The 27,336-nt window shown below is 38.7% G+C and overlaps 1 protein-coding gene across 1 annotated transcript in view; it reads right to left on the bottom strand.

Moving 5' to 3' along the window:
- LOC111867322 (tricalbin-3) overlaps positions 1–27,336 on the bottom strand; it is a gene marked incomplete at its 5' end in the record, with an annotated part of 76,295 nt that overhangs the window by 26,421 nt on the left and 22,538 nt on the right. The window contains 11 exon segments of the mRNA XM_033752689.1: positions 3,111–3,382; positions 14,206–14,398; positions 17,481–17,654; positions 17,746–17,917; positions 18,001–18,098; positions 19,167–19,376; positions 22,350–22,523; positions 24,828–24,931; positions 25,353–25,513; positions 25,845–26,070; positions 26,286–26,484. Of these exon segments, the coding sequence (XP_033608580.1) occupies positions 3,111–3,382; positions 14,206–14,398; positions 17,481–17,654; positions 17,746–17,917; positions 18,001–18,098; positions 19,167–19,376; positions 22,350–22,523; positions 24,828–24,931; positions 25,353–25,513; positions 25,845–26,070; positions 26,286–26,484 (1,983 nt within the window).

The raw sequence follows: 27,336 nt of genomic DNA on the forward strand, positions 1-27,336 counted from the left end.
GAGGTTGGCCACCTCTCTGGCAGTGGTCCCCGATACTTCCCCATCTACTGGAGGAATTGGAAACTACTTGGGCGGGAAGCTTTTTGCCTAATTTTGCTCAGAGGTCTCCTAGAGACATGAGGATGTTTTACATGCCGTAAATCTACAACACGGGACACACAGCTTAAAGTCTCTCCCGGAGGACTTGTTCCCTGAATTTTTCCGCCCTTAAAAATTCCACGATATCCGCCGGGTTTGAACCCGTGTACCTTGAGTCATGAGGTGGGAATGTTACCCCTAGACTACAGAGGCTGCTATGTTGTAAGTAACTAATCAAGATCAGTTTACAACATTTATTTACAATAATTCCAGAGCCTATCCTTAACAATAATTTTTATGCAGGGGTTCCTTGAGATTTGAAAATTATTTCAAGGATTCCTCCACTGTAAAAAGGTTGAGAAAGGCTGGTCTAGATACTGGCAACACTGTAAAGCAGCCCCCATACTGTCACACACAAAATGGCAATGCAGACACTCACAAGCTTATTCACATCTATACACATGCACAGACATGGGGAGACTACAGATAATGAAAGGTTCTAATCGTGACTAAATTCAGTGAAGTCATCTTATATGATCAGCTCTGTCAATGAAAGTGAAAGTCTTCAAACATTACTCAACAAAGGAGCCATTTCATTATATTCAATTCAGCTGCAGGTTTCAATGCTCCCTAAATGGAATGGGGATCTAAATACAGGCATATATCTTATCACATGGCTCAATTACGTTCCTGAAATACCACAAGAAATAGAAGACTATAGAATAACATAAAAATTATAATAAACAAACAATACAAATACCTGATAAGTATGCTAACAAATGAACAAAGAATATAACAAGAAATGAGCAGAATTATTGTCATTAGTCACTATTAATATAGAATTACAGGCTGATAAATATGTTACGAAACTGGTCTAAGAATGAGGCACTGCTACTGCTACTGCTACTGCTACTGCAATCTAGTTCTTGGCAGAACTAAAAACAAATGTACATCCAAGTAAAGCCAGACATAGCATCAAGTCTTATTTTCTTAACGACAAAAGAAAACTCTGAATGAACATAGAATACGCCTAGAAAAGTTAACCTAATTATTTCTGAACAATTCAAACTACTCAATAACTTTCTGCGTACATGAATATAACAAAAATGGCATACGTGCCAGAAAGAGAAAAGAACTAGGACACTGCTGCAGTGGAACATCACCTTAACAGCACCCAAGTGAAAGTGCATGACAAGGGCACCCTCATCTCCAGCACTTCAGCCAGCACAAATTCAAACTTAAATTTTGAAGTCTACATTGCACAGTATGGCAATAAATCAAACAAACGTAAAGGGAATCTTGCAAGTGTACATGTTGGATATCTGAGACAGAGAGGAAGCAAGAAGCTCCACAGAAGACTTCAAAGTGCCAAGCAATAAACAGAGGGATGGGATTTGTAGAAAGGAGGCACATGAAAATGACATTAAGGATCAAGGGAAGGGGAATACCATGTTAGAGAAACAAGAGGTATGAGAATATGCTATGGCTGACTGTACTATGAGCCAAATCAGGTGACAGCAACCCTGCATGGCTTATGAACAGGGATTACAACTTTGCTGCTGAGGAATTACTTTGGTTCCATCAGACATAGCTGATTGACAAAATTTCACTGCACGTATATATGTAGGTCATTTCAGAAATAATACACACAATTTTTTGTTTATGTCCATGTTTATTTTTTTTTATATCGCTTTACAGTCCTTCAGTATAGTCCCCATGCTTCTCAATGACTGAGTCCAACATGTGGGAAGCTTTACTATTCCATCCAGAACACCATCTTTGTTTATCTGTCGAATGGCTCAGGTAACTGCAGCAGAAAGCTCTTCCAGAGAGGGAAAACGACGGCCTCGCATAGGTTGTTTCAACTTGGGGAATAAGTTAACGTCTGGTGCACTCATGTCTGGGATGTAGGGAGCATGAGGCAACACCTCCCAACCGTATTGGCGCAGCTTTTCTGTTGCGACATTCCCGATGTGCAGGCGACTGTTGTCATGGAGAATGACTGGTCCAGCCTCGAGCAACTGAGGTCGGTTTTGTGCATTTTTCTGAGCAGATTTTGCATAAAGTCACGATAATAAACTGCTGTGACACTTTTCTCACATGGAACTCTGTCTCTCATGATGATTCCTTGGTGATCATAAGCAAAGATCATCATTTGTTTGACCTTTGAGATCGTCAAAATTTTTCTGGTCATGGGGAAGATGGACCTCTCCACTCGTTGGACTGTGAGTTCAGCTCCGGTTCAAAGTCTCTAACCCACGTTTCATCAGTAGCGACAAGTCGATACAAGAATGCTTGACCTTCAGCGTCGAATCTTTGTTTCAGCAAGGTTGCAATGTTGAGGCGTTTCTGCTTCTGTTCAGCAGTCAATCAGTGAGGGAACCATTGCGCAAAAATCTTTCTCTTCTTTAAATCATTTGTCAGAATTCAGAATATTGATGTTGGTGGAATCCCCGTGGTTTCAGAAAGTTCCTCACATGTCGCACGATGATATTCTTCAAGAGCATCTGACACAAGTTTCACATTTCATTCATCTGTTGATGTTTTCGGCCTTCCTGGCCTTGGATCAGCGTTTATGCTCACACGACCACCATGAGAACGACTAGCCCAGCAAGAAACTGTACTACGGTCCACTGTTAACTCGCCACAAACTTCACTTAAAGCACTGTTGATTTCTGCCAGGATTTTTCCACGTAAAGTTTTGATCTTAATGTACAACCTTTGATCTTCAACAATCACAATACCTGAGAACCATGCAGGCTCCATTTCTAAATCACGTTATTTAAGAACAGAGTATATTACAAATGAAACAAAATAACACGCTTCTTCCTCAAGCCCTGAACTGTAACTGACGTGAGGCTCACTGTTGTTGCGTCATCTAATCCGCAGTGTTGCCAACCTGTGCATTATTTATGAAATGACCCACCAAAGTAATCAAAAGCAAGTTCCTGGCCATGTTATGGAGAAAAACATATGGATGTAGAAATAACTGATAGAACTGAAGGATTTCTCTCTGTGAAAAGCATAGATACCTTCTGTTTCATGATTCTGAAGCTACTGTATTCTGGTACATTCTTCTTAAACTGACCATCTGGGCTAGGTGTAAATGAAGTACATGGGGAGTGCTGTCCACCAATGCCAATGCTTATATCTGGTAATTCTGAAACTGTGACAGCAAGCTGTTCAGGGTTGTGCAGATCTGTCACTGTCACCCGTGGAACCGAATGGAGAGAACTAGAGCTTGACTCAGTAGGGGTCACGTTCCCATTGTTTACACCATTGGTTAAAGGTCTGTGTAACAAATCTGTAAACCAAACCAGAATTATAAAAATAAAAGATGACAGAAATTTTAGTACTTTCAATGTTGGGAGTTTACATATGACAGATGCTTGGGATTCATTGGCTGCATAAGTAACAAAGTAAGAATTCAGTACACTAGGCACAGAGGAGGTTAGGTAACCTACTGAAGGTATGGATGAGGGAAATGTGTACGTATTTCGCCACAGGAAGAGAACAAGAACTACAGCTTCATAAATGGCCTATTTCTGAAGATCTCTCTCGAAATGACAGTTACAAACATGCAGTGCACCCCAATATTATGAGAACTTGTCAAGTTTATAAAAAAATGCTCATTCTAATGGATACTTGCAATATCTGAAAATGACTGATACGTAGCACGTCCACAAAGTAAGTTTCCCACTCATCCCACAGCTAGCAAACCTTATATTGCGCGAAGCGACTGTGCGTACATGATAGAGCCATGACGTAGCATGGCGCATGCACTAACGGAATTTCCCACGTTCCCACAGTAGCATCGTTGCAGCTGGAGGCTCTTATTCCAACTCCCACCTACTGTGAAGTGCGGTCAATGATAAAGTTTTTGAAAGCACAGAGCATAGCGCCGATCAAAATTCATCATCATCTGTGCCGGGTCTATGGGCCTAACGTCATGAGCAAGCAGATGGTGCGTCACTGGTGCAGACAATTTTCAGTAGGTCGACAAAGTGTGCATGATGAGACGCGCAGTGGGTGGCCATCCATCATTACAGACGACCTGGTGGAGCTTGTGTGGGAACACATTATGGAGAATCGTCGTATCACAATTGCGGAACTCAGCAGTCATGTCCCATAGATTTCCCGCACCTTGTTGCACGAAACTGTCACGGAGCACCTGCTGTTCAGGAAATTGTGGGCCAGGTGGGTGCCGAAGCAACTGACACCAGAACACAAAACAAAGCGCATGGAGTCAGCATTGACCTTTCTGCAGCGGTACCATGATGACGGCGACGAGTTTCTGGACCGGATCATCACAGGTGATGAAACATGGATTGCACACATTACCCCAGAAACCAAGCAGCAGTCAATGCATTGGTGTCACAGTGGAGCTCCCTGTAAGACGAAATTCAAGCAGACGTCAGTGCAGAAAGTGATGTGCACGGTATTCTGGGACAGAGGGGGCGTTCTCCACGTCGACTTCCTGACCAGAGGTGAGACAGTGAATGCAGCATTCACAGCATTACTGTGAAACACTGCAGAAATTGCGACGGGCCATTCAGAACAAGCAGCGCAGGATGCTTAGTGCCGGTATTGTCTTCCTGCACGACAACGCTAGGCCTCACATGGCTCGAAGGACAGCAAGTCTCCTGCAGGAGTTCAGCTGGGAGGTGTTTAATCACCCACCCTACAGCCCGGACCTTTCTCACAGTGATTTCCATCTTTTCCTACACCTCAAGAAATTCCTGTCCGGTGAGCGTCAGCATTTTGAGAATGACAGAGAGGCAGAGATGGTTGTCTCACAGTGGTTCCAATCCCAGGCTCCAGACTTCTATGACACAGGTATTCAAAAGTTGGTCCCACGGTATGACAAATGTCTCAATTCCGGTGGTGATTATGTTGAAAAATAGCTGAACACTTGCTGTATCTGTTGCAATAAATATTTCCATGAAATTATGTTTTGTTTCTGTAAACGGCCCCAGGGAAACTTACTTTGTGGACGAGCCTCATATATGTAGCTCAAATTAAGTTTGAATACAATGTGGGTATGACAATATTTGCGTTTCTTCAGAGCAGTTATCAGAATGATGAGAAAATAATGAATAACAATTCAACAGTCTTATATTCTTCAGCATTCTCTGAACTGAAAAGTTAAAGGTTTTCTTAAATATACGTAACCTTTTCTACTTGTGACCAAAGGCTAATTACGTGCAATCCCGTGCAAGTGAATGTCCCATCCCTTATTTGCTGCACATTCCATAAGTCACACTGATATACTACCCAAATTTCATTGCATGTGCATATATGTGAGAGTAAATGTGTCAGCTTGGAGTAAATGTGTCAGCTTAACATATGAAGCACTTGTAATCCCACTAATACTCAGCATATATGCCTTACATTGCGAGTTGTTCTACATGCCATGATTTGAATACATGAGACTATTTGACATTATGTACATAGGAGATGGTTGTGAAACAGCCACTATACTCCACAATTAAATGCATGTTATAGTACTGGCACACAAACTGCACATAACCAATAACTGTTTACATTTTTAACCTAATCAAATGAACACATTTCAGTTACAACATTCATAATGAAAATAACACTCCTTATAACATAGGTGGATAGAATCCATATAACTTGTTGTTCCCACACCTACAGCATTACACTGGCAGCACAAGTTTCCTCTTATTACATTTGCCACACAGTCACAAACGGAGATCATGAAACAAATGACATCAATATATATTGATGAAAGAAAAATGCTAGTTTGCTTGTATATAATGTATTCCCATTTCTAAAATATTTTAAACATCAAAGAACTTAACTGACATTGTATTTCTATCTTGCTTTATGACAAATTGCTAACATCAAAGAGATGCATTATTCAAACTTTCGTACTCAGTCTAAGCGGTTCTATTTCAATGTCATAATCAGTGGCATGCTGTGCATGGAAGCAAGGCAAGCATTGCTTCCGTAGTTAAGAAACGAAAAGAAAAGAAAAGAAGTCATATATAAATAATTCAATTTGAATAATAAGGATTTGAATATTGTCATTTAGCTCGTGTTCCTGCTCAAGGCCATATGTCTCCTCCACCTGCTCCCTTTCCCTGCTTGGTGGGCTGACCAAGTTTCCTTTGTTAAACTTCATAGTAATTCGTCTCACATGAAGTGGGCATGGAAGCAACTTTTGGTTTGCTGGCTAATGCCTGTGATATGGAAGCAAAGGACTGTGTTCTTTCAATGGTTATGTGAAAATTAAGTGTTTATGTGTGATTTCACTCTTGTTGGGTGTTATAGGTAACATTCATTCATTCATTCATCAGTAATCTGTCAGATGACAGTTCCACAGCCTCTTCCAAAACAGTTTCTCCACTTAATGCGATCTTCTGTTTTTGGAAAGAGACTATCCAGGAAAAGTGATAATGTGGTAGTTTTTCCATTTGCTTTCCACATCGCAGTAACATTAAGGTAACATTAAGTTTCATTAAAATATTGTAAGTGCATATTTATAGGGCGTAAGATTGTATTTGTGATCATATTTTGACGCATCAGAAAGAAGCAATCCGCCTTTAAGGGAAGCAATATTGCGGTAAGATGGGCAAGGGAGTGAGTAGACTACACGCACAGGCCACAGCTGAAATGAATGCTGGCCAACAACGTGACTGCAACTGTGCAATCAAAAGCCTTTTAAAAGGGGGGTTTAATAGCAGGGACTTTTCTGTAAAGAAACAGAAAGAGGACGACCGACATGAGAGTTGCCAGAACTTAAAGTACAAACCAAATTATGTGTGAGGAAATTTAATTTAGAACAGTATTCTAAAACAGTGGCTATCCAGTTGCCGTAATATAGGAAAATTGTTTTGTTGGCCATGCCTATTGTTTCTTAATAAAAAAAAATGTATGGAAAAAGATTGGGTTTGGTGATATCAACAACCTTCATAAAGCACTGAAATGTCATGAGAACTCTCAGACTCACATTATTTCAACAGTGCAACTTGTTATGTTCTGGAAATCTCGAATAGACTGTCAACTTGACAATCAAAAGCGCCTGACGATACTACATAAAGAAATGCTTGATTGATATCATGCCTGCGTGGTCATGACAAAAGCGTGGATTCTACTGACCGAGGTAATTATGTGGAATTAGTTCACTTGTTGTGGAAATACGATCATAAACTCAATGTTCACCTTGAGAACAGTACAGTATTTACAGGTTTATCGAACAGAATACAAAATAACCTTATTGACTCAATAAGTGACGTACATTTCGGTGAGTTGATTGCTATCAGTTCGTTTATTAGATACCACTGCTTCCCTAACCAAAAATAGTACTGCATGCCACTGGTCATAATTAAGGTTCTTCAAAAATTTGCAGCCAACATCAACTAAAATGCAGTATATGTTTTATGGGGCAAAAGTCTTAAACCATGGGCCTGCATAATTGTATTGTCACATCACTGTCCAACCTTGGTCACTGGGAGCTCACAAGATGAGGAAGCCTCTGTGGCAAGGAGGGAAAGACACTGCATGGTGTTTCTGTCAACTGGAATTTAACTGATATCACACAATACACAATGAAACAAGTCACTATACTGTACATTTATCAGTGGTTAAAACTGCACAAGATGAACTGTTGGAATGTGATCTTTCTCCTAGACAAGGGTAGGGCGAAAAGGGTCACTTCCTGGGACACCTTACAGACTATTACCTATAAATAGCTTAAAAGAAAAACACGGGCAGCTAGTTAGGAATTCCTCATCGCGATGAAGGTGCCAAAAGAATCCTTGTTTAACACAATGACTTTCCATACATGTAACATTAGCGGCCTCCATAGTCTAGAGGTAACGTTCCCACCTCATGACTCGTAGTACGCAGGTGTTACGCCGTGGTGGAAGGGGGCGTGGAGGTATCCCACCGCTGCCACCATTGTTACACCGTGGTGACAGGGGGGCGTGGAGGTACCCCACCGCTGTCACCCTATGTTATGGCGCGAAGGGGGCGTGGAGGAATCTCTCCACCCTGTTCTGCCATCCATGCCGTTGCACCCTTGGGGAATGGCCAGTTGCAAGGCTAAGCACTTGGTACTTGACTCGTTAACTACCTCTTGGCTGTGAGTTCACAGTCCCGATAACACAGGGAGGTACGGGAGAACAGGGAAATAGAGGGTGTGACTGGGGGTAAGTCATTAACACCACACATCCCCTTCACTCAGTCTACTCGTCTACTCTATATACACTTATGTACATCACACTTTTGTAGCCGAGAGTCGTCGGTTACGTACACATTGTAATTTGAATAACGATACTCTTGGGTTCACCATCCTACGTTCCCCTTCTCAGGGCCTACTCCCTCTCTGTCTTAACCCAGGTCATGTCACTTTAATAACATCACACTAGATATCCATGACTGGTATGAACAGTTCGACTTACTTGGTGTAAGAGCTGATGGTGCCCCTCGGTCTGGCATGACCGTGGCTCAGGTCCTCTGGCCTCTGGTTTGCTATTCACTCAACATTATACACTCAGGTAGATTGACAGATTGAATGGATATTCAACCGGGGATCAAAAGATGTGTTCCGCAGATGTGATCCCAAAGATAGCTCCTCCACTTGTGTCAGCTTCTTTATAACTTTTACCCTGCTGACTCCTGTCTTTTTGGGGTAAGCTCCACCCCTGCACTAGAGCGAATTATCCCCCAAGTCCGTCTCTCGTTGGTCAGCTGGGTAAAGAGGGTTAGATCCTCTCCGGTCGTCTCGCTGAGTTGACACTCCGTATGCCTTGGCCGTCTCTGGTTGTTCCGCATGGATCAGCGGTCTCTGCTATGTGACAATTTTCCACCTAGTCTGCGGCTTCCTCATTCCACTTCAAACATTAACCCTTTGGCTAACTTCTGTTATGGTGAACCCAAGATAACTTAATACCTAAAGTTACCAAAACCAATGCCGAAATTCTACGGCATTACACTTCCTGGGACACCTTACAGACTATTACCTATAAATAGCTTAAAAGAAAAACACGGGCAGCTAGTCAGGAATTCCTCATCGCGATGAAGGTGCCAAAAGAATCCTTGTTTAACACAATGACTTTCCATACATGTAACATTAGCGGCCTCCGTAGTCTAGAGGTAACGTTCCCACCTCATGACTCATAGTACGCGGGTTCAAACCCGGTGGAGGTCGTCGAATTTTTAAGGGCGGAAAAATTCAGGGAACAAGTCCTCCGGGAGGGACTTTAAGCCATGGGCCCCTTTTCGTAGCTTTACGGCATGCAATAGAACGTCATATCTCCTAAGGAGATCACTGAGCCAAATTCAAGGACATTTCCCGCCCAACAGTAGTCTCTAACGCCTCTGATAGATGGGGGAAGCATTATAGATACCGCCAAGCCAGTAGAGGCCGAACTCGCTGGCTTGGTCGGGACTGATGGTAAGCACCAGTATCGGTAGGGTATAGAGACTGGTAGAATATCATAGAGGGAAGCACAATAGATCAAACTGGTCGCGGTGCATGGGGAAACCCACCCTCTCCAATAACTAACTAACTAACTAACTAACTAACTAACTACATGTAACATTAAGAAATCAACAGTTCCAACGGTTTTGGTCATTATAATGATGTCCTCATTACAAGGCATACTTGATTCACTTTAATAATGATGTCCTCATTACAAGGAATACTTGATCTACTGTGGTTGCACTTTACACTTCATCAGTGATAGGAGGTCATACTTAATCCTTCAAACTAGGTGGTGCAATTTTCTATTTTAAATATTCATGCCCCAACTGAAGATACAGATGAGACAGAAGGTAGTTTTTATTTCAAATTAGAATATATTGTGACATGACACCTGAGGGCTAGAAGAAATCATCGGTTGCATGGTAATGGTCAGTAAACAGCACATGTTTCCACAGCAACAGTTAAGAAACACTGTTAGAAACGGTGTTCACTGTAGCGTCTGTGCTAACATTATATAAGGAGAGCTCAGAGCGAGTCAGTTACAAAGAGGGATATGTTCTCAGAAAGCCGCACCGAGGTCTCAGTGCTACTGAGACTTGGTGTGAGCGCTGCAACATAAATACCAATGAAGAAAAGACTCAGACTCTGTACTTTTCTCACAGATTTAGGCCGCCTGAGGCTCATCTTAACAATGAATGGATGAAATAACGCCTTTGCCAATTGTGTAACATATATCTGTGCAATCTTCGATAAGAGGAAAATATGGAGACTGCACACAAAAATAACCGAAGCCAAGACCTTCAGAACATTTATTAGAATCTACTCCCTATTGAGAAGTAAGCGTTTAAGAACCAACATTACATTAACCCTCCATAAAGCACTGACTAAATCAGTAATGACTTATGCTCACCCATCCTTGGAATTAGCGGCAGATATGTACCCCTTAAAACTGCAATGCCTGCAAAAGGAAGTTCCCTGCACCACTGAAAATTTGGAAGTTGCACACCAGTCTGCAATTTGCACATGACTTTTAACCTTTCATATGTATATGATTATACGAGTATAACAAAATTATGCAGGCAGCAAGCAGAAGTCACACAAAATCATGAGAATCAACATGTTTGCAGCATAGGGAAAGGCAAAGCGAGACAAGGAAAATATAAGAGGCTTAAACTTGGCAGTGGTCAATCTTATGACCCTTCAAGTGACTAAGCTGCCATTGTAGCATAGGATAAGAAAGATAGACATGACTACTTCGAAAAGCCTGGACTGACAGAGGACCTGTGTATAGTGCAACATCCTCTCATCAGAGAGGATGTTGCATAATGACTATGACTGCAAGGGTTCAGCTATATATATATATAAAAAGAGGGTTACAATCCTCAAGGGGCTTGGTGCAAAGAGAAACTGATTGGAAGTAATCTGCCAGTTGTAAAGTAAATGTGACTGAGTTAGTTGCAGCAGAGAATAGCCAGAATTTGAGCTGCCATCATAGGTTAAGTCAGAGACAGTCACCAGCCAGTAAGGACATGAGCATGGAAGCAGAGGACATAGCTTGGATCCATTACCAAGCAACGACTAGCGAAGATGTGGAAGACTCAGCATGTGCTGTTATGAGAAGTAGAGTGTGCAATTAGTAAAAGCATTATCATTATGTATAGTTATGATTTGTGTGTTCAATAAATCTGATTACAAATCCAAACTCCACATCTAGTCACTAAATTGTGACAAAATATTTGATCAGTTTGTACAAACCACATAAAAATATTGTTCCACAATTCACATAATACCAGGAGCAAACACCATAATCACTATACACTCACAAGCTTGAAGCCTTCATATGATCAGCAGCTGTATAAGGACAGATTTTCTTTGCATGCCTCTAACACGGTGTGTAAAGATGAAGTAATCCAGGTAATATTTAAAGAATATTTAACAAATGTGGCCTACTACAGTCTGGACGACATTTTGAAAAATAAAGCAGTATGGTAACTGCCACTATCTCTGTCACATAAATTCAGTATTAATAATTTATGTAATCTACTTTACTCACTTTGCAAATGGAAGTTGTTTTAAATATGTCTTGATGACCTCTTACATTATGAAGTGTCCCAGTACTCTGTTTGTGGCAAAGTCCATGGAATAAACAATTTTTATGCCTTTGTGTGTGTGTCTCTAAGCACATGTGCATGTGTGTGCATAAAAATATTATGTAATGCTAAGGTCAGAAGGCTAGAAACTTTTAAACAAACACCATTGAACTAAAGTTTACATGAAATTCTAAATGACAACAGGAAAAGGTCTCTGAATTTTGTGACATTGAAATATATGACAGTCATGAACACAACTTTTCCACAAACACACTTGCAGTTCTTATGGAATGGCATATAATCAGTTTGATCACACCATAATTTAGTTAACAAGAGAAGATATTTAAGTGTGATTATTGTCTGACCTTACAGAGGGGCTGACTATAATAATTATTCTACTTAGTACCTGGAAAATTATGTGAAAGGCTCTTGGCTAAAGGAAAGGTGGAATATGCATTTATTGTCACACTATGTATAACCAGTTAAATGGGGACAGGCATGTCAGTCTGCAAAGCACAAAAACAGCTGAATTTAAAAGGAAGAGGAGGAGGGACAAGAATAAATACATAAGAGACAAAATATCTGAAAGAAATTAAGTCAATGAGATGGAAATATCCAACAGAAACAAAATTATCAGGAATATGTATAAAGGTATACACAAACTTAAGAAGAGATATCAACCTAAAGTACATTTTATAAAAGATGAGAATGGTGACATGTCTGTGGATTCCCATAGTACTGTGGAGAGGAGGAAAAATTATTTTAGTAACCTACTGAATATTCATGCAGTTGCTGAATTTAGAGCCTGAAAGACATACTGCCAAACCATTCTTCCATTTTAAGTTTTAACTGAAGTTGAAACTGCCTTGACTGGGGGAGACTATAAATGTATAATGTTTAAAAAATGAAGTATCAGGGAAGAGCACTAACAAATAAAAATGAGGTCTGTGATGAAATTATGAGAAATATAAATTCTAGAAATTCTATTACAGTAGGCCTCTGTCATACCACAGCTTATCAAATTGCAGATTCAGATACATAGTGGCTTCAGACAATTACACACATTTCATATTGTTCGTATAAACTTCTATGAAATACTTCAGTTACAATATCAGATTGTACGAAGGGGGACCCAAAAATAACCGGAAACGACCTGTAGCGCGCGCATGCTTTGTAGTTACGAGTTTTGCTGCTAGGTGGTGTTAGCTGGGGGTCTCCCGCAACTGTTAGTGAGCTGGCGTCAGTCTGAGTTAAGTGGTTTGTCTGTGGTGCTCTGTTGTGTGCGTTCCTGTTTCAACCCTTTGGCGATTAGTGAGATGGCCGACCAGAAGGAACAAAGAGTGTAAGTGAAATGTTGCTTTCTGTTAGGGAAAACTGCACTTCACTCTTCAAGTCGCGGCAAACATTCACGCAGTTTTCTCTTTGGTCATCTCCGAGCAAGCGAGGAACAAATTTTGCAGACACCCGTCTCATGTGCAAACCATCGGTTAAAATTCGCTGGACCGTGCTCCATGAGATGTTCCTTTCTTCAGAAAGTTGGTCAATGGTCTTTCAACGATCTTCATCAATTTCACGCACACTCTTTGTTCCTTCTGGTCGGCCATCTCACTAATCACCAAAGGGTTGAAACAGGAACGCACACAACAGAGCACCACAGACAAACCACTTAACTCAGACTGACGCCAGCTCACTAACAGTCGTGGGAGACCCCAAGCTAACACCACCTAGCAGCACAACTCGTAACTACAAAGCATGCGCGCGCAACAGGTCGTTTCTGGTTATTTTTGGGTCCCCCCTTGTATTCCTTGTTGTAGCTTGCAGGTACAGAGGATAAAATTCACAGTCCACTATGAACAAACTTTAGTTTCTGGTTTCTCTAACATCAGGATTGCTTTAGGTAAAAAACAGCAAATTTTAATGAGCACCTCCTTTACGTGCTCAACCAAGAGCAATCAGAAACTCCACTGAGCTGATGGAAAGGGTAAATCCCACAGCTACAACATTTTACTGAATACTGTATACACAACAACAGGGGTTCTAAACTTAGTTAATGTCAATTACACTTACAATGCTTGCAGCTTATACCGCATGTACTGAACCTGAACCCTGACACCCACTCTATACTGAGGGTCTATTGTAGTTCAGTAATTGTTACCACAACAAATTTAACACAGAAATCAGGACACATAAAATGACAGTTCTTTCATTTGTTTTGGATGTGTGTGAAATGTGGTCTCTTACACTAAGAGAAGAACATAAATTCCAAGTGTGTGGAAATAAAGTGTTGAAGAAAATATTTAGACTTAAGTAAGATAAAGCAAGTGAATTAGACAACAGGGCCTTCATGATTCGTACAGATTACTGTGTACTGTTAGGACTTCTAGATGGTCTTGACATGTGCCAGGAATATGTACCTTTTGGGGTTTTGCTCCCACAATTTTAATCAGCATTACGTACTTGCCAAAGTGTATCTTGACTAAGTACCATAAAACTGTAGCCATAAATTGCATCCATTTTTCTTGCTGTACAAATTTATTTTCAGTCAAATATTTGCAGTTTATCGTCGCTGAATATTCTTATTACCTGCTTCAGGTGGATGTGGTTTGTATCCCAATGTAACAGTACGTGGAGGCGCTGGGGGAGGTACATTTTCCATATGCAGCTGCAGTTTTGATCTTTCCCCAGAAGAACGTCTAGATACACTGCTAGGTTCACGTCGAGTAGGCAGTCGGGGAGAGCTGGTACTAGTGCTGTTGCCTGGCTGGTAGCTCTGGAACTGTAAGTTATATGTCAATCAGCTTTCACATTTCAGTGACACATTGCTACTTTGCTAATGTTAAATGTCTGATATTAACTGATTCTTAGTTTGTTTGCTGTTTTCTTAACTGCGCAGAGTATACAGCAAGGTATAGCAGGGTGAATCTGAACAACAAATTGGGAGAGATGTGAAGAGAAGTGATTATGGCCTATTATAGGATTTAAACCAGTATTTTACAGGAGCAACCAAGCAAAATCACAAAAGACTTAAGCCAGGACAACTATTCTTCAAGCCAAAAATCCAATCAAAAATTCCTAAATATAAAACCAAAGTTCTAAACATTGAACTGCAACATTTAGTATACACTTTCCATGATTTTGTTAACTTCTGCTGTGTAGTGGTTACCACTCATGCTTCACATCTGTAAGACACAGAGAGTGAATCACCAACTACTCAAACTGACAAATTTCTTCTAGTCCTCCAGGAACTGCCTACATTTTGATACATTCACTGTCAACATTGGTAGCTGGGACTAAAGTAAGCATGCGCCAAAGTTGACTTGACACACCATATGTGGAGCAGCTATAAAATAACCCGACTGAGGCTCTAAAATCGTTATTCAACTAATTCTTATGGAGCTCAGATACATTGCCAGCTTCAAACAAAGGCTGCTACCACACAGTTGGCCGTATGGCCTTGGAAGTTGTAGGGTCGATGGAGAGCAGAGGACAAGCTAATATGCCACCCCAAGGCCACAGGGAGTTGGCAAAAGAATCAGTTCTGTTACTTTATTGCCGCTTCACTTACTTCAACTGTCAAAATATTATTTTTTCCATAGTTCTTCAATCATGAATAATGACTGGAGGAATAAAAACAAGTACAGTTTTAACCCTTTCTGGTTGCAGCATCATGAAAACTTTCTGCAGCCAGGATGTCAGGGGTTTTTAAACGCCTGCCGAGTCACTAAGAGACTGGTTTTCCCAAAAAGTTGGTGCAAGAAGGGCATAACGTGAAGAAGCAAAATGTTTACTTATATTTTCGAATGTCCAATTCTTGGGCCAGCTAAACACTGTTATAATATCTGTCAGTAAAGAGGATGTAGTCTTCAATACCAGACACAATGAGTCTTTGTCTGTCCATCAAGGAAGACCCATTCTTGAAATGAACGGTTTTTCAGTGTATTGCAAATTACACATGTTGCCTGTAAGTTTCCTGCAATTTGAAATTATACTGTGAACATAACCAGTGTCATTTTCAGCTAATACAAATAATCTGATGCCCAACTTTGTTGGTTTTCTTGGATTATAAGTTTTGAAAATTATTTTGCGCTTGAACCCAACTGATTCATCTATTGCAATGTTTTTACCTGGCACAAAATTTTTCTGAAACTATTTCTCTATATGTTCTATCACCCCATGTACTTTCTTTGTTCTTTTGATGGCCCAATTACTTTCTTCAGTGGTATCATTTCCCCACGTGCATCATCCAAAATATCTGCAAAAAGTGATCTTTGGGCACTATGTCACTAAGAGTTAGATCTGTGTTTTCCTCTCACTAGAAGTCTTTTATGTCAGGTAATAGGATTAGGCCTATATTTGTAATTAGACCTAAAAAGACCTTCATTTCAGGAACAGACACATCAGACCACCTACTCCTAATTGACCATGGGCTTAGCTGAAATTCGGAAATTTGGGTCTCACCTTATTGTTTGTATCTATAACGGTATTAATCCAAAGCTCATCACTGAATAATAAAATAAAATAATCCATGGGCTCTACAGCTGGTGGAAGGTTAAATTGTTGCCTTACATTTTTAGTATATGTGTATGCCCTGGGTTTCTTGTTGCCCATTGTCACATCTTCCCCCCATCAACACGCATCACTTGTTTGCCTCTCAATCTCACTTTCTGACATTTTGTTGCTGGATTCTTCGCCTGAAGTTTCTCCTCCGATTTCCAAATTCAGCTCATCATTAGAGTCAATACAATTTAACATAAAACTAAGAGATTCTTCATCCTCACCATAGAAGAGACTATATACATGTTTTTTTTCAATCGAGAGGGCCGAGGTTCGGTTGAAAGTAAGAGCATGCTGCTAACACGACACGCCATAATATATAAATGACATTCATTTCTCAAAAAGTTCAAATTATGACACTTGGAAGGAAAAGAAGGCAGACAAAACATTCATGAGTTCACTGGCACAGAATATAGAGGCCAGTAGTGGCATTTAATCGGAGGAACAGGAAAGAAACTCTGTCGATCCTATATTGACATTCGTCCGCGGAATCACTGTCACCGTGTCAGTTATATATCAACATACAACCGGAAAGGGCTAAAGACATCAAACATAAAAAGTTTATTTTCCCAATAAAAAATACTTGCACAAGCCTATGGCTCTTGATGTGTTACATTAAAATGATGTTTAAAAATCCAACAGTATACAATTACTTAAACAGAGAACAAAGCTTTTCTTCACATTTCATTGAACCAATAAACCATTATCTTCATTTTATCTCATGAACTGATAACACATAATTTCAGCAGATAACATATATTTTTATCATCAAACAATCAAAAATACACCAAATCCCATGTTACATATTTCATGCATTTTCAAATGTGCATAATATTCTCAATTTGCTATGAAAAACAGTTTTCTGACTTATACAGATTCTGTAATTTTCATTTCATCACCTGATGAAACTTTCATCTGTGTGGCATACTGACTTTACTTGCATTGTTAATACTATAGCTGCTGTTAGTTGCCTTCATTGGTTATTTCATAAGGATGAATGTTGAAGAAACGATTATGTTCAAAGACACAATTAATTTTTCTAAATATATTAGTTCATCTTAAAAAAAATTCACCTCTCAAAGTATAAGGTTTGGTGCTATAAAATTGTTAAAATGACTAGAAAATATATATATATATTATTTTTTTCCATATATGATTATATCTTGCCAACAAGTTTCATTTAGAACTCTCCTTTGCCTATATTGATCGTGTGAACACTAATTTTACTCCAACAAATCTGAATCTTTTTCTCACATAATCAGAGAATTGAACATATCAAAAAAGGAAATGTGCTCAAAATTCACCTCGGTCTCTCCTGAAATCACTTTCACCTTGATCTCTACAACTCCTGTCTTCACACCTTGTAACTGACAACTCTGAGAAGCATCTAAACTCGAGACTCTGTGGATATCTTCCAAAGTCAGAGTGACACTTCCCAAGAAATCTTTCATACCAAATGTATCATGATCCCACAACACCTGAAATTGATCAAAATATAAAGTTACTGATGAAGAAGATAAATTTTACAATATTAACATCATCATTTTGAATGTCACATTAAATACATACCACCTCTAGCACTTCCCCAGCTCTTGGTAACCCCATGATGGCACTCTCATCCCAGATGGGGTTAAGAGTTTTCTTTTTAATACTTGATTTGTATTTACATTCTCCATTCACCTTCAACTCACAATATGGATCACTGAACCCATTCAGATCCTTGGATACCAGATCACGGGCCCTGAAGAAAAAGCACTCCCATAACACTTAAGCTCATACAGCTGGCAAGGTAAGACATGATCACATATGAATTACATAACACACCTAACAATGCTAACTTCCATTAAACCAATGCCATTGGAGAGCAGACTGCTGATATCAGTGGCACTGGTATCTTGGTCCCTGTGAGTTAGTAACATTTTCTGTAATTAAGAAAATTACAGTCCTTTTAGAGTAAAGCATTTTTATAAAATAATTAAAATGAAGTATGGGCAATGACAATGTTAGAAGAAGCTGCATCAAAGAAATATGAGTATTTTTACAAATGTGCTCTGTGCTATAACTTATGTGACATGATATATTCCACTGCTAACAAAGAAAATAGTACATATAAAATTCCACATTTTTTTGTTGGGATGTATACCAATGCCTCACATAAAATACTAGCATATTAGGTTAAGTAAAATTATTCTAAAATATTTTCATACAATTATACATTAAAATTAATTTAAGGAAAATTATTAGGCCAGGAAATCTCAAACAACAAAACAAAATGATATACATCAATGAAGTACGCATATTTTACAAATACAAATTTTCCCATTTTGCAAATCTCATTGGCCTTCATATTTACTTACTGGGGATATGAAATCTGTTGTTTCAAAGCTAATCACACTAGAAATAAACCATGGCCAGAACTTTCCCATTACATTTCTTTAACCCTTTGACGTGGTCATTTAAATTCCGCGGCCGCGGNGCATTTCTTTAAATACTCATTAGATCAAAAAATGTCACAAATGAAGTTGCAGAGCTTAGGGACATCTCTATTTTATGTTATGAATTTTTTTATATGAAAGACACTTTCTTCTTAAATCTATTAAGTTAAATTTGGACTTCACATAAAGAAGTAATTATAACAGGCTGGTACTGCCAATATTAAAAAAGACTAATAACCTTCAGTGTGTACATGCAACTGCAGAGATGAACATTGAGCTGGTCAAGTATGACTTTTCCATCATTTGTTCACTTTATGCACTCCATGAACATCAGCTTCCACTCAAAATAAATTGGATAGTAACGGTATTAATAAGGCAAACAACAAGAAAACATATTAATAAAAATACCAAGTAAAAAGTGTAATTTAAAATTGTTAATATAAATAAGGCCCACTGAAAACAAAGCATCCAGGCTGCATTGTATAACAAGAAATGAGAATTTACCCATAAGATATGCCTGATTTCACCTTAGACAAATGCACAAAATTCACATACTGCTTGCTGCATCCATGTAATGCTGTTTCTTTTCCCACGGTTATAGCCAAGCAGCTCATCATCTGTACCCAGAGGCACAAAGCTGTTGTAGAAATGAAGGTCTGACTGTGCAACAGATGCAACAGGGCAGAATAAAATAGACACTGTAATAAGAGCAGGGCTTGTGTTTCCACTGAGCTGCAGCTGCCGATGCACCAACCAAGTTTCATTCTGTGCAAACAATGAAACATGTTCAGAATCGTGCACTCATAGAAACGATAAATCTACTCTTAATCATAACTTTCTCTTGCCCATTAATAAATTTCTGTTTGCTAATGGACACAATAAGATGAATATCACTTCATCAGTAGATCAGTTATCATACACTGTTTTGTGATCATCACTAACATAAAACAGAAGCTATAACTGAACCTATAATGTAGTGAATATTACAGGCATTTATTGCATTCTTTGTAGTGCGCTGTAAGTTAAACTAATGTTACTTGAGTGGATAAAACAAATTCTCCAGTAGATCAACCTCTTTTAATATTTTAGAGTTCCCTTGCATTACATTTACAATGAAATCTCATGACTTTTTCACTTTTGAAGGGACCAACTAAAATAAACATAGAACTAAGGAAAGTGGAAAATGAGGGAAATGAAAATGATGTCACATAAAGAGAAGTGTGACTTCCTTTACAACACAACTTTGGCAAGCAATTTCACACATGAGCATTTGGAAACAACATTGCAAGTAAAAATACAATGACCTACATATTACGAACACATGTTCCAGTACGCACATCATTATCCATACTTTATACCAAAAAAATTAATGAATAAAAGGATTATAATGTTTATATAGAATGCCTAGTGTTGTGTAGATATCACCAGCATCAATTTCACAGTGAAAGAAGTGGCTGCAGCTACTCAAGATGAAAGTACCTTTGTGCAGGAATGGGTTAATATGATTCATGTGAGGTCAACAAACTTTCAATGCAAATATATACCTATTTTACTATGACAAATCTTGATCATAAGATGAAGAGCACCCATGCCTATTTCAATTTTTAAAACAGAACACTGTACACGTAAAATTGGGTAAACTTTTGTTGTTAGGACATAGAGTGCAAAATTCAGGAAAAAGATAAATGTAAGGAAATGTAAAAATCATTTAAATTTTAACACCGTTATTATGGGCTTCTGGCTGGGTAAAGTTGTCCTTGTGCTTAACTAATCAAGCACTACGCCATGAAGATATATGGGGTGGGGTGGGGGTGGGGGTGGATGTATAGATCAACATTTTCTTGACATCAGCATTAGTTGGAAGTGAGTGGTCAGCTTCATGCCCCTGGTGCTTTACCCCTGGGGAAAAAGCCCCTGGTACCCATTAGATAGGAAGTTGAATAGGCCCCCAAAGCTGGTCTGGATGATGTGGAGAAGAGAAAATTCTTGACCCTACCAGGACTAAAAATCCAACTCCTCGGCTGTCCAGCCCGTAGCCAGTCGTTATGCCAATTGCGCTATCCTGGCTGCTTGGGCTTCTGGCTGGGTGCAATGAAAGAAATAAAAAATCCCAGAGTGTAAAATCAAAATTTCACTGCATATGATCATTTACATCCAGAAATCTTCAGATAGCCATGACTTTAATCGAACACATCACTTAATTACAGCTGCCACTTCACATGGGATTTTAGACGGCTGAATGATATAAAGCCTACAGGACAACTAGCTTTAGTAAGTATAAAAGGTGAAGACTGGTTGGGGCGAAACTAATATTGGGATTCAGAAGAACATGATAAAGCTGGGATTTATTGATTGGAAGTACAAGGTGATGCAAAGAGCATACAGAGAAATACAGTTGAGAGAGTATAAGAGAGTGATGCAAAAGATAAAGTTGTCCCTGTGCTTAACCATTTAAGCACTACACCATGAAAGCATATTGGGGCGTGGATGTATAGATCCACATTTTCTTGACCTCAGTACTTGCCAGAGGTGAGTGGCCAGCTTCACGCCCCGGCCCCTTTACCCCCGGGGAAAGAGCCCCCCTACCCATTGGATAGGCGACTGGTGGACCCCAGAAACAGTCTGGATAACTTGGAGAAGAGAAAATTCTTGACTCTACAGGACTGAATATCCAACCACTTGGTCGTCCAGCCTGTAGTCAGTCATTATATAGACCAGTGGTTCCCAACCTGGGGTCCGCAGGATAGTTTATTTTCATTAAAATTTATCTTATGTTCCTCACACCTGGGATATTTGCAATGTATATCTCTGGCTCTTGAGGCCCATGGGCGAAGTACAATTTAGTGGGACTGTTGGTACCGTAACGGTACCTTCCCTTTGTAAAGCAGAGGTGAATAACCAACAATTTGAATAGCTTTTTCCAAGGACATTTTCTTTTGGTCCACCCATTGCATCTCAGACCCGTGTTTCAGGGTGGACTGTTGTCCTTCTTACCTGCTGTCTGACCATTCTCCCCTTCCCCACCAAATCCATCCCTCTTTGGTTGGGAATAAAGCTGGGACCATTGACCACGTTTCTTATTCATTTCAGTGGCAGAGTGAACAACCCGTGTGTCTTTAGCTTTTGTGCAGTGGATTTTTATAATATTATACAAGTGTGTTTTTCTCGGTTTAATATTCAGTTTTTCTGCTCTTGTTCAAATAATTGAGTTCACAAAGAAACTTGTGACTTTCAGTTTGTTCACGATCTTATTTAGATATGGATCAGTGGTTAAAGTGTGGATCGTTGATTAGGTGAGTGTTAAATTCATATTAGAACTAACTGATATGTTCGTGATCTTCCGAATAAGCTCCATTTATAACAGTATTTTATTGCCATAAATGACACAGTTAGTGTTGTAAAATTGTAAGTTAGTGCTTCACTTTTATGATATGAAAAATATAAGAAATTTCCATTTTGGGTTTTATGGTGGCCGTGGTCAATTAACATTTGGTACGGGGGGTCCGCAGCATCAAAAAGGTTGGGAAACACTGATATAGACTATGCAAAGAGGGTGATGTAGTGCCAAAATAGTATTACTTACTCAGCCATGTTACTGTATAAAATTAATGTTTCAGAACAGTTTCATCACACCCAATTTTCATAAATTACACTGAAGAAAATTTTTTTGCATAGTTTATAAATAAAAAAAATTGCATCAGTGATTAAAAATGAATAAATACATAATTTCCATAATACCTGATTCATGCTGAAGATTGCAAGTCCTAGCAAATCTGTGTCAGCCATCTTCTTTGGGCTCCATGAACAAACAACAAACGATAACGAGACTTGAGTGAAATCACTAACAAGGAACTGGGCTCGTGATTCCCACTGAGGATTTGATGTGCCACATAGATAATGAGTGGTTTTTACCTGCAAACAATTAAAAATGCCCAAAAACATTGAATGTCATACTCTGTATAAATTGCTCCACAGTAAATGTTAATAAACACAATAATTCTACAACTGTACCCACATAGTTCAATCCACTTTTAGTGAAGAAAAACAACTTTTTTGATTATTATGAGAGCATTATTTCATGATCCCAATTGTTTTAAGACCATAATCAATATTACAGCGTTCTCAGATGTGACACTATGTACTTTGATACATGCGTACAAACTCACTGCTCTGAAAACCTAAACCTCACATATAGTTGTGTTCAGAAGTCTCTGTCCATTTGATTTCTTCAATACAACTTTTGTTAAAAATTTCAACATGATGCCAAGTATAAACCAAACATACAAGGCAATGTGCTAAGTTTTATTCACATCATTGATGTTTAAGTGACCTTGTGAAGAAACAATCATAAAAATATAAAAATGGCATGATCAGAAGTCTTCATTCATTTTGCTTTTCAATGACAGTTTTTTTGGTTTTTATATTGTTTCTTCTTCATTGTATTGCAATTTGCCTTCTGTGATACTGAAGGATAACTCTTTGCAAGTAAACTCTCTCTCCAAACAAGCAACACATCGCTGATTTGGTTTCTCCAAGGACAGTTGCATGGCACTGCCTCAAAGGTGTTCTACATTGCCTGGACTGCAGTAACCATCATATATGTTTATCAATGTGTTCACAGCATTGTACACTGCTCTCCCAAATCAGAAAGCCCAAAAATTACTACCACCACAAATGACAAAATGATCGAACACATGTCTCAGAAAGACCCCAAACAGACGGCCATCAAGATTACAGCTGAAATGAAGGGAAACTACAGCATGGATCACAGAATTTCCACAACCAAACAATGTCTCAATGATGATGGTCTTCATGGAAGATATCCTGCAATTAAACCACTCATTGTGACAAAAAATAAGAAGCCACATCATCATGTTCCCAACAAGCACAAGTGCTGGGCCAGTAAAGCGTGGGATAGTGTTGTGAACTGATGAGTCAGTTGTGATGGCATGAAGTATATATGGTCTCCAATCATCATAAACTTTGACTCCAAATACCAACTACTCATGGTCAGATGTAGTGGAATTAACATTATGATGTGGGGCACCTTTAACTGAGGTTCTATCAGTTGTTTGCATTCATTGATACTATTACGTAAAAACATAGCACAAAGATATTCCTAGTAAGGTCAGCAACATAAAAAAGCCCAAACCACACTTACAAGTTTCACCAAAACAGGTTTATTACAAAGAATCTTTGGAAAAAGAATTTGAAAGTTACTGTTAGACCAGAGTGTTCACAACAAATTGTCTACTGACGAAACATTACACAACAGACCCTAAGGATTTATGGTTTGTAGGATGAACAAACACAAAACTAACAGTATCATACTTCCTGCCTAAACTGAAAATATAGAAGTATGCTAGTTCTTCTAGCGGTCACAGGTACAATAAGCTGGGTTTCATCTTGCATGAGATATGTGAGCTTGTTATGGTAAATTATGTGGAATTTTAACCATGATTCTCCATTGGTCTTTCAGTTATAACCAGTGTCACATATATAAAACTCAGAAGTAGCTCTAAATGCAAAGTTGCACTATACAGGGGAGATGAGACATAACTCTGAGCACTGTGAAGTAGAGAATGCAATCTCCCAGTCTTCAAGTCCATACCTAGTCAGTATAGTGACTCAGTTACTCCAGCTCTTCACAAGTAACTGACACAGTGAAAAAGTCACAATACTGATGTATTAGTTACTTGAAGTATAACTTACAGTAAAATCTATCTAGAATGGAACCTATGAACACAGGAAAATGTCTCCAATCCGAAGAACAGAGAGAAAAGTAAAGTAAAACTATCCATACAAATTCATCCCAACCATCAACAACTTCTGTTCAAGGATACTAATGGATTACTGGGAAAAATAAGACAGAAGAGGACTGAAAAAAACCCTGCAAATAAGTATTGAAATAACAGTATTGGACATATACTCATATGTAGCACAAAGCTCTGATATGTGAATTGGATCATTATTACATAATATATTGTAATGTGCTTCAAACTTCCTTTTACCACGATGCATTTACCTATATTAAACAGATGCAAGTATGAAATGGATAAATATCAAGATTTCTTGCAATTTCATTATAAGTGGCTTCACTATACATTGGTGATAACTGTTTTATTCCTCAGTTTTATGTTACAAAACACAGAAGGAAGATAATATTCAGTGTTGCTGAACACACTTAACATACTTAGCAATAAAATTCTAACTTACCTTCTTGCGACTATTGAACAGCATGCAGTATGGATTACACTCACTCTGATCACCATTTGTGAGACCCTCTGCTCCATGAATATATACAAATATTACACCTGAAACTGTACAATACATCAATATACACACCCATGAAAACTGGACTGGCGAAAGGAGAAGGTGCATTTACCAGTGTAAGGGCTCCAAGAAACAAAGGCAAAATATATGATACATTTTGTACTAGCTGCATAAATTCCTTAGCAGGGGTGTAAAGTAGATTAAGGGATGCCTGGAGAAGAGCTCACAGTTATTCAAATGTAATTAACTAGCCATGTCTTTTAACTTGTATAACGGACCTATGAATCATGCAAACTCTGCCATGCTCCCCTCTTAGCTCTTGGCATAAACATCTTTGTGCGAGCTTTGCAACTGAACAAGATAATTATGCAACTTTTATGAACAAGACAATTTAAATTAAAAAAAAGAGGAGGAAGTACAACCCATCTTGTGGCCTTATAATTAGGGATTTCAGCAAATACAACATACCAGGTAATGTAGCACCTCCTGCTGCTTCAGGAATAGGCCACGATGTCTCTGGTTGATCTAACTGTATAGGAGGCAATGCTGTATATTCTAATCTTACAGCAATATTTGGGAAGTTACTGGAATACAAACGTGTCTGCTTTTTCTGTAAAAATGTTTCCACTCTGTAAATTCAGAACATATTATTGTATTAATAGTGTGGACTGTACACAAACAGCCAGTTTTCATGAGGGCATAAGGTACATAAATATCAATAGCCTTTACAGTAACAGTCTTCAAAAGTTCTATGTATGCAAAAGAATGGAAGAAAAGCCCAGTGAAGGAGCAACCAGCTGTGCATAGGTTACTTTAATAAGCATTTCCATACTTCTTACATTTTAAATTTTATGACCTGAAGGAGATAGGTTTTAAAATTACTTTCTGGGGTAAAACTGAAACAAGCATATTTTATACTTATATCAGCATAATCATGAATGTAGTACCCATGCTACTTACACGTGTGCACTATCCAGATTGTAATTTGATAATGGAAGCTCAAACAGTGCCAACGTTATGGAACTGACAAGTCGTTTGCTTTTGAGTTTCACAGTTAATTTGTCTGTCTGAAGAGAATTAATGAGGAAGGAAGGACTTTCTTGCCATCGTGGAGAAAGGTGTGAAGTTTTCTGGTGCTGCTCACCAAGAGTCAGAACTAGCCATCGGACATCTTCTGGCATGTGGCCTACAAAGATTATGATATGTTTTACACAACTTCCACATATTTATGAAGCACACCACTCAATACATGACTGCAAAAAATCACAAATTGCATTACTTGAATCTCTGATGATGGGACCATTGTAAAACATTCAATTACCCTGGTGAAGAAGAGACCAGTTGAAAGTAGTGTGCTACAACGATTAAAATGAGGGAAATTGTTTCATATTTAGCATTCACCTGGTTCTGTTGCTGACAATGTAACTGTGAGAACTCCCTGTGCAACTGTGTCACCCATATCTTGACCTGGAGTTGGTCTGTCATGACAAGTCAAGTTCACATCCAGCTTGCCAGGATCTACCAATGCTGTCACTAGAGCATCCATTACTAGAGAATGTATCCATGTTTTGAGTACTGGAACTTCCATCATCTGGACAGCCTATTTAACAAAACATTATAAACTTTGTCACTTTGGATTTGAAGCTGATATCACTGCAGCAAAACATATTCTTCACATTGAAAAAATGGAAGGAGTGATAAAGTCACAGACCTGCACCAGAAGTTAATATCTAAGAACTCTCATTACATTTATGTGCTCCTGGGAACCCATGTTCTTCCTGTTCTTCTCTCACTCCTATTACATTGGGCGTGTGTCAGCAGTTGCAATTCAGTTTTAGGCAATAAAATAACAAGAGATTAATTGAATAAGAACTTCATGAATGAAATTACTGTTCTTATATTCTTTCAAATTCTTCCATTCATGATCACACCAGCATAAATTAATAATTGAATAATTACAAAATTCACTGGTATTCTTCAAAACTTCCACTAGCAAAGATTCCATCAGTAGAAGGTTATCAGATATAACATTACTGAATGACTGATTGATTGATTCATTTAATTAACCTTTATCGGACGGGCCATTTAATTTCCAGTAGGGGCAGCTGGACAGAGTTTATTTAAATGCCCGCCCTTCTAGAGCAATGAAATTGTAAGCCTGTTTCTAAAAATGGTGTGATTTCTACATTTTTTATGATAAACGAACGAAATGAACGCTCCTTTACTGTAGAAAGAATATAGAATCAGATATTCTAATTTACAGATTTTAATATCTGTAAAAAATTTTTACACTGATTCCCAAAATAAAATTTCCCGAAATTCGTACATTTTCTGCACCATGCGTTCTAGCAGTGTAATACATTTTCTGCACCATGCGTTTTAGCAGTGTAAGTCCTTGTGGCGACTTCACATTCAATGGTATCTCTTGTTGTAGCTTATTTATCGTATGGGA

This window comes from Cryptotermes secundus, unplaced genomic scaffold, assembly GCF_002891405.2.
Source record: "Cryptotermes secundus unplaced genomic scaffold, Csec_1.0 scaffold464, whole genome shotgun sequence".
Lineage (NCBI taxonomy): Eukaryota > Metazoa > Arthropoda > Insecta > Blattodea > Kalotermitidae > Cryptotermes > Cryptotermes secundus.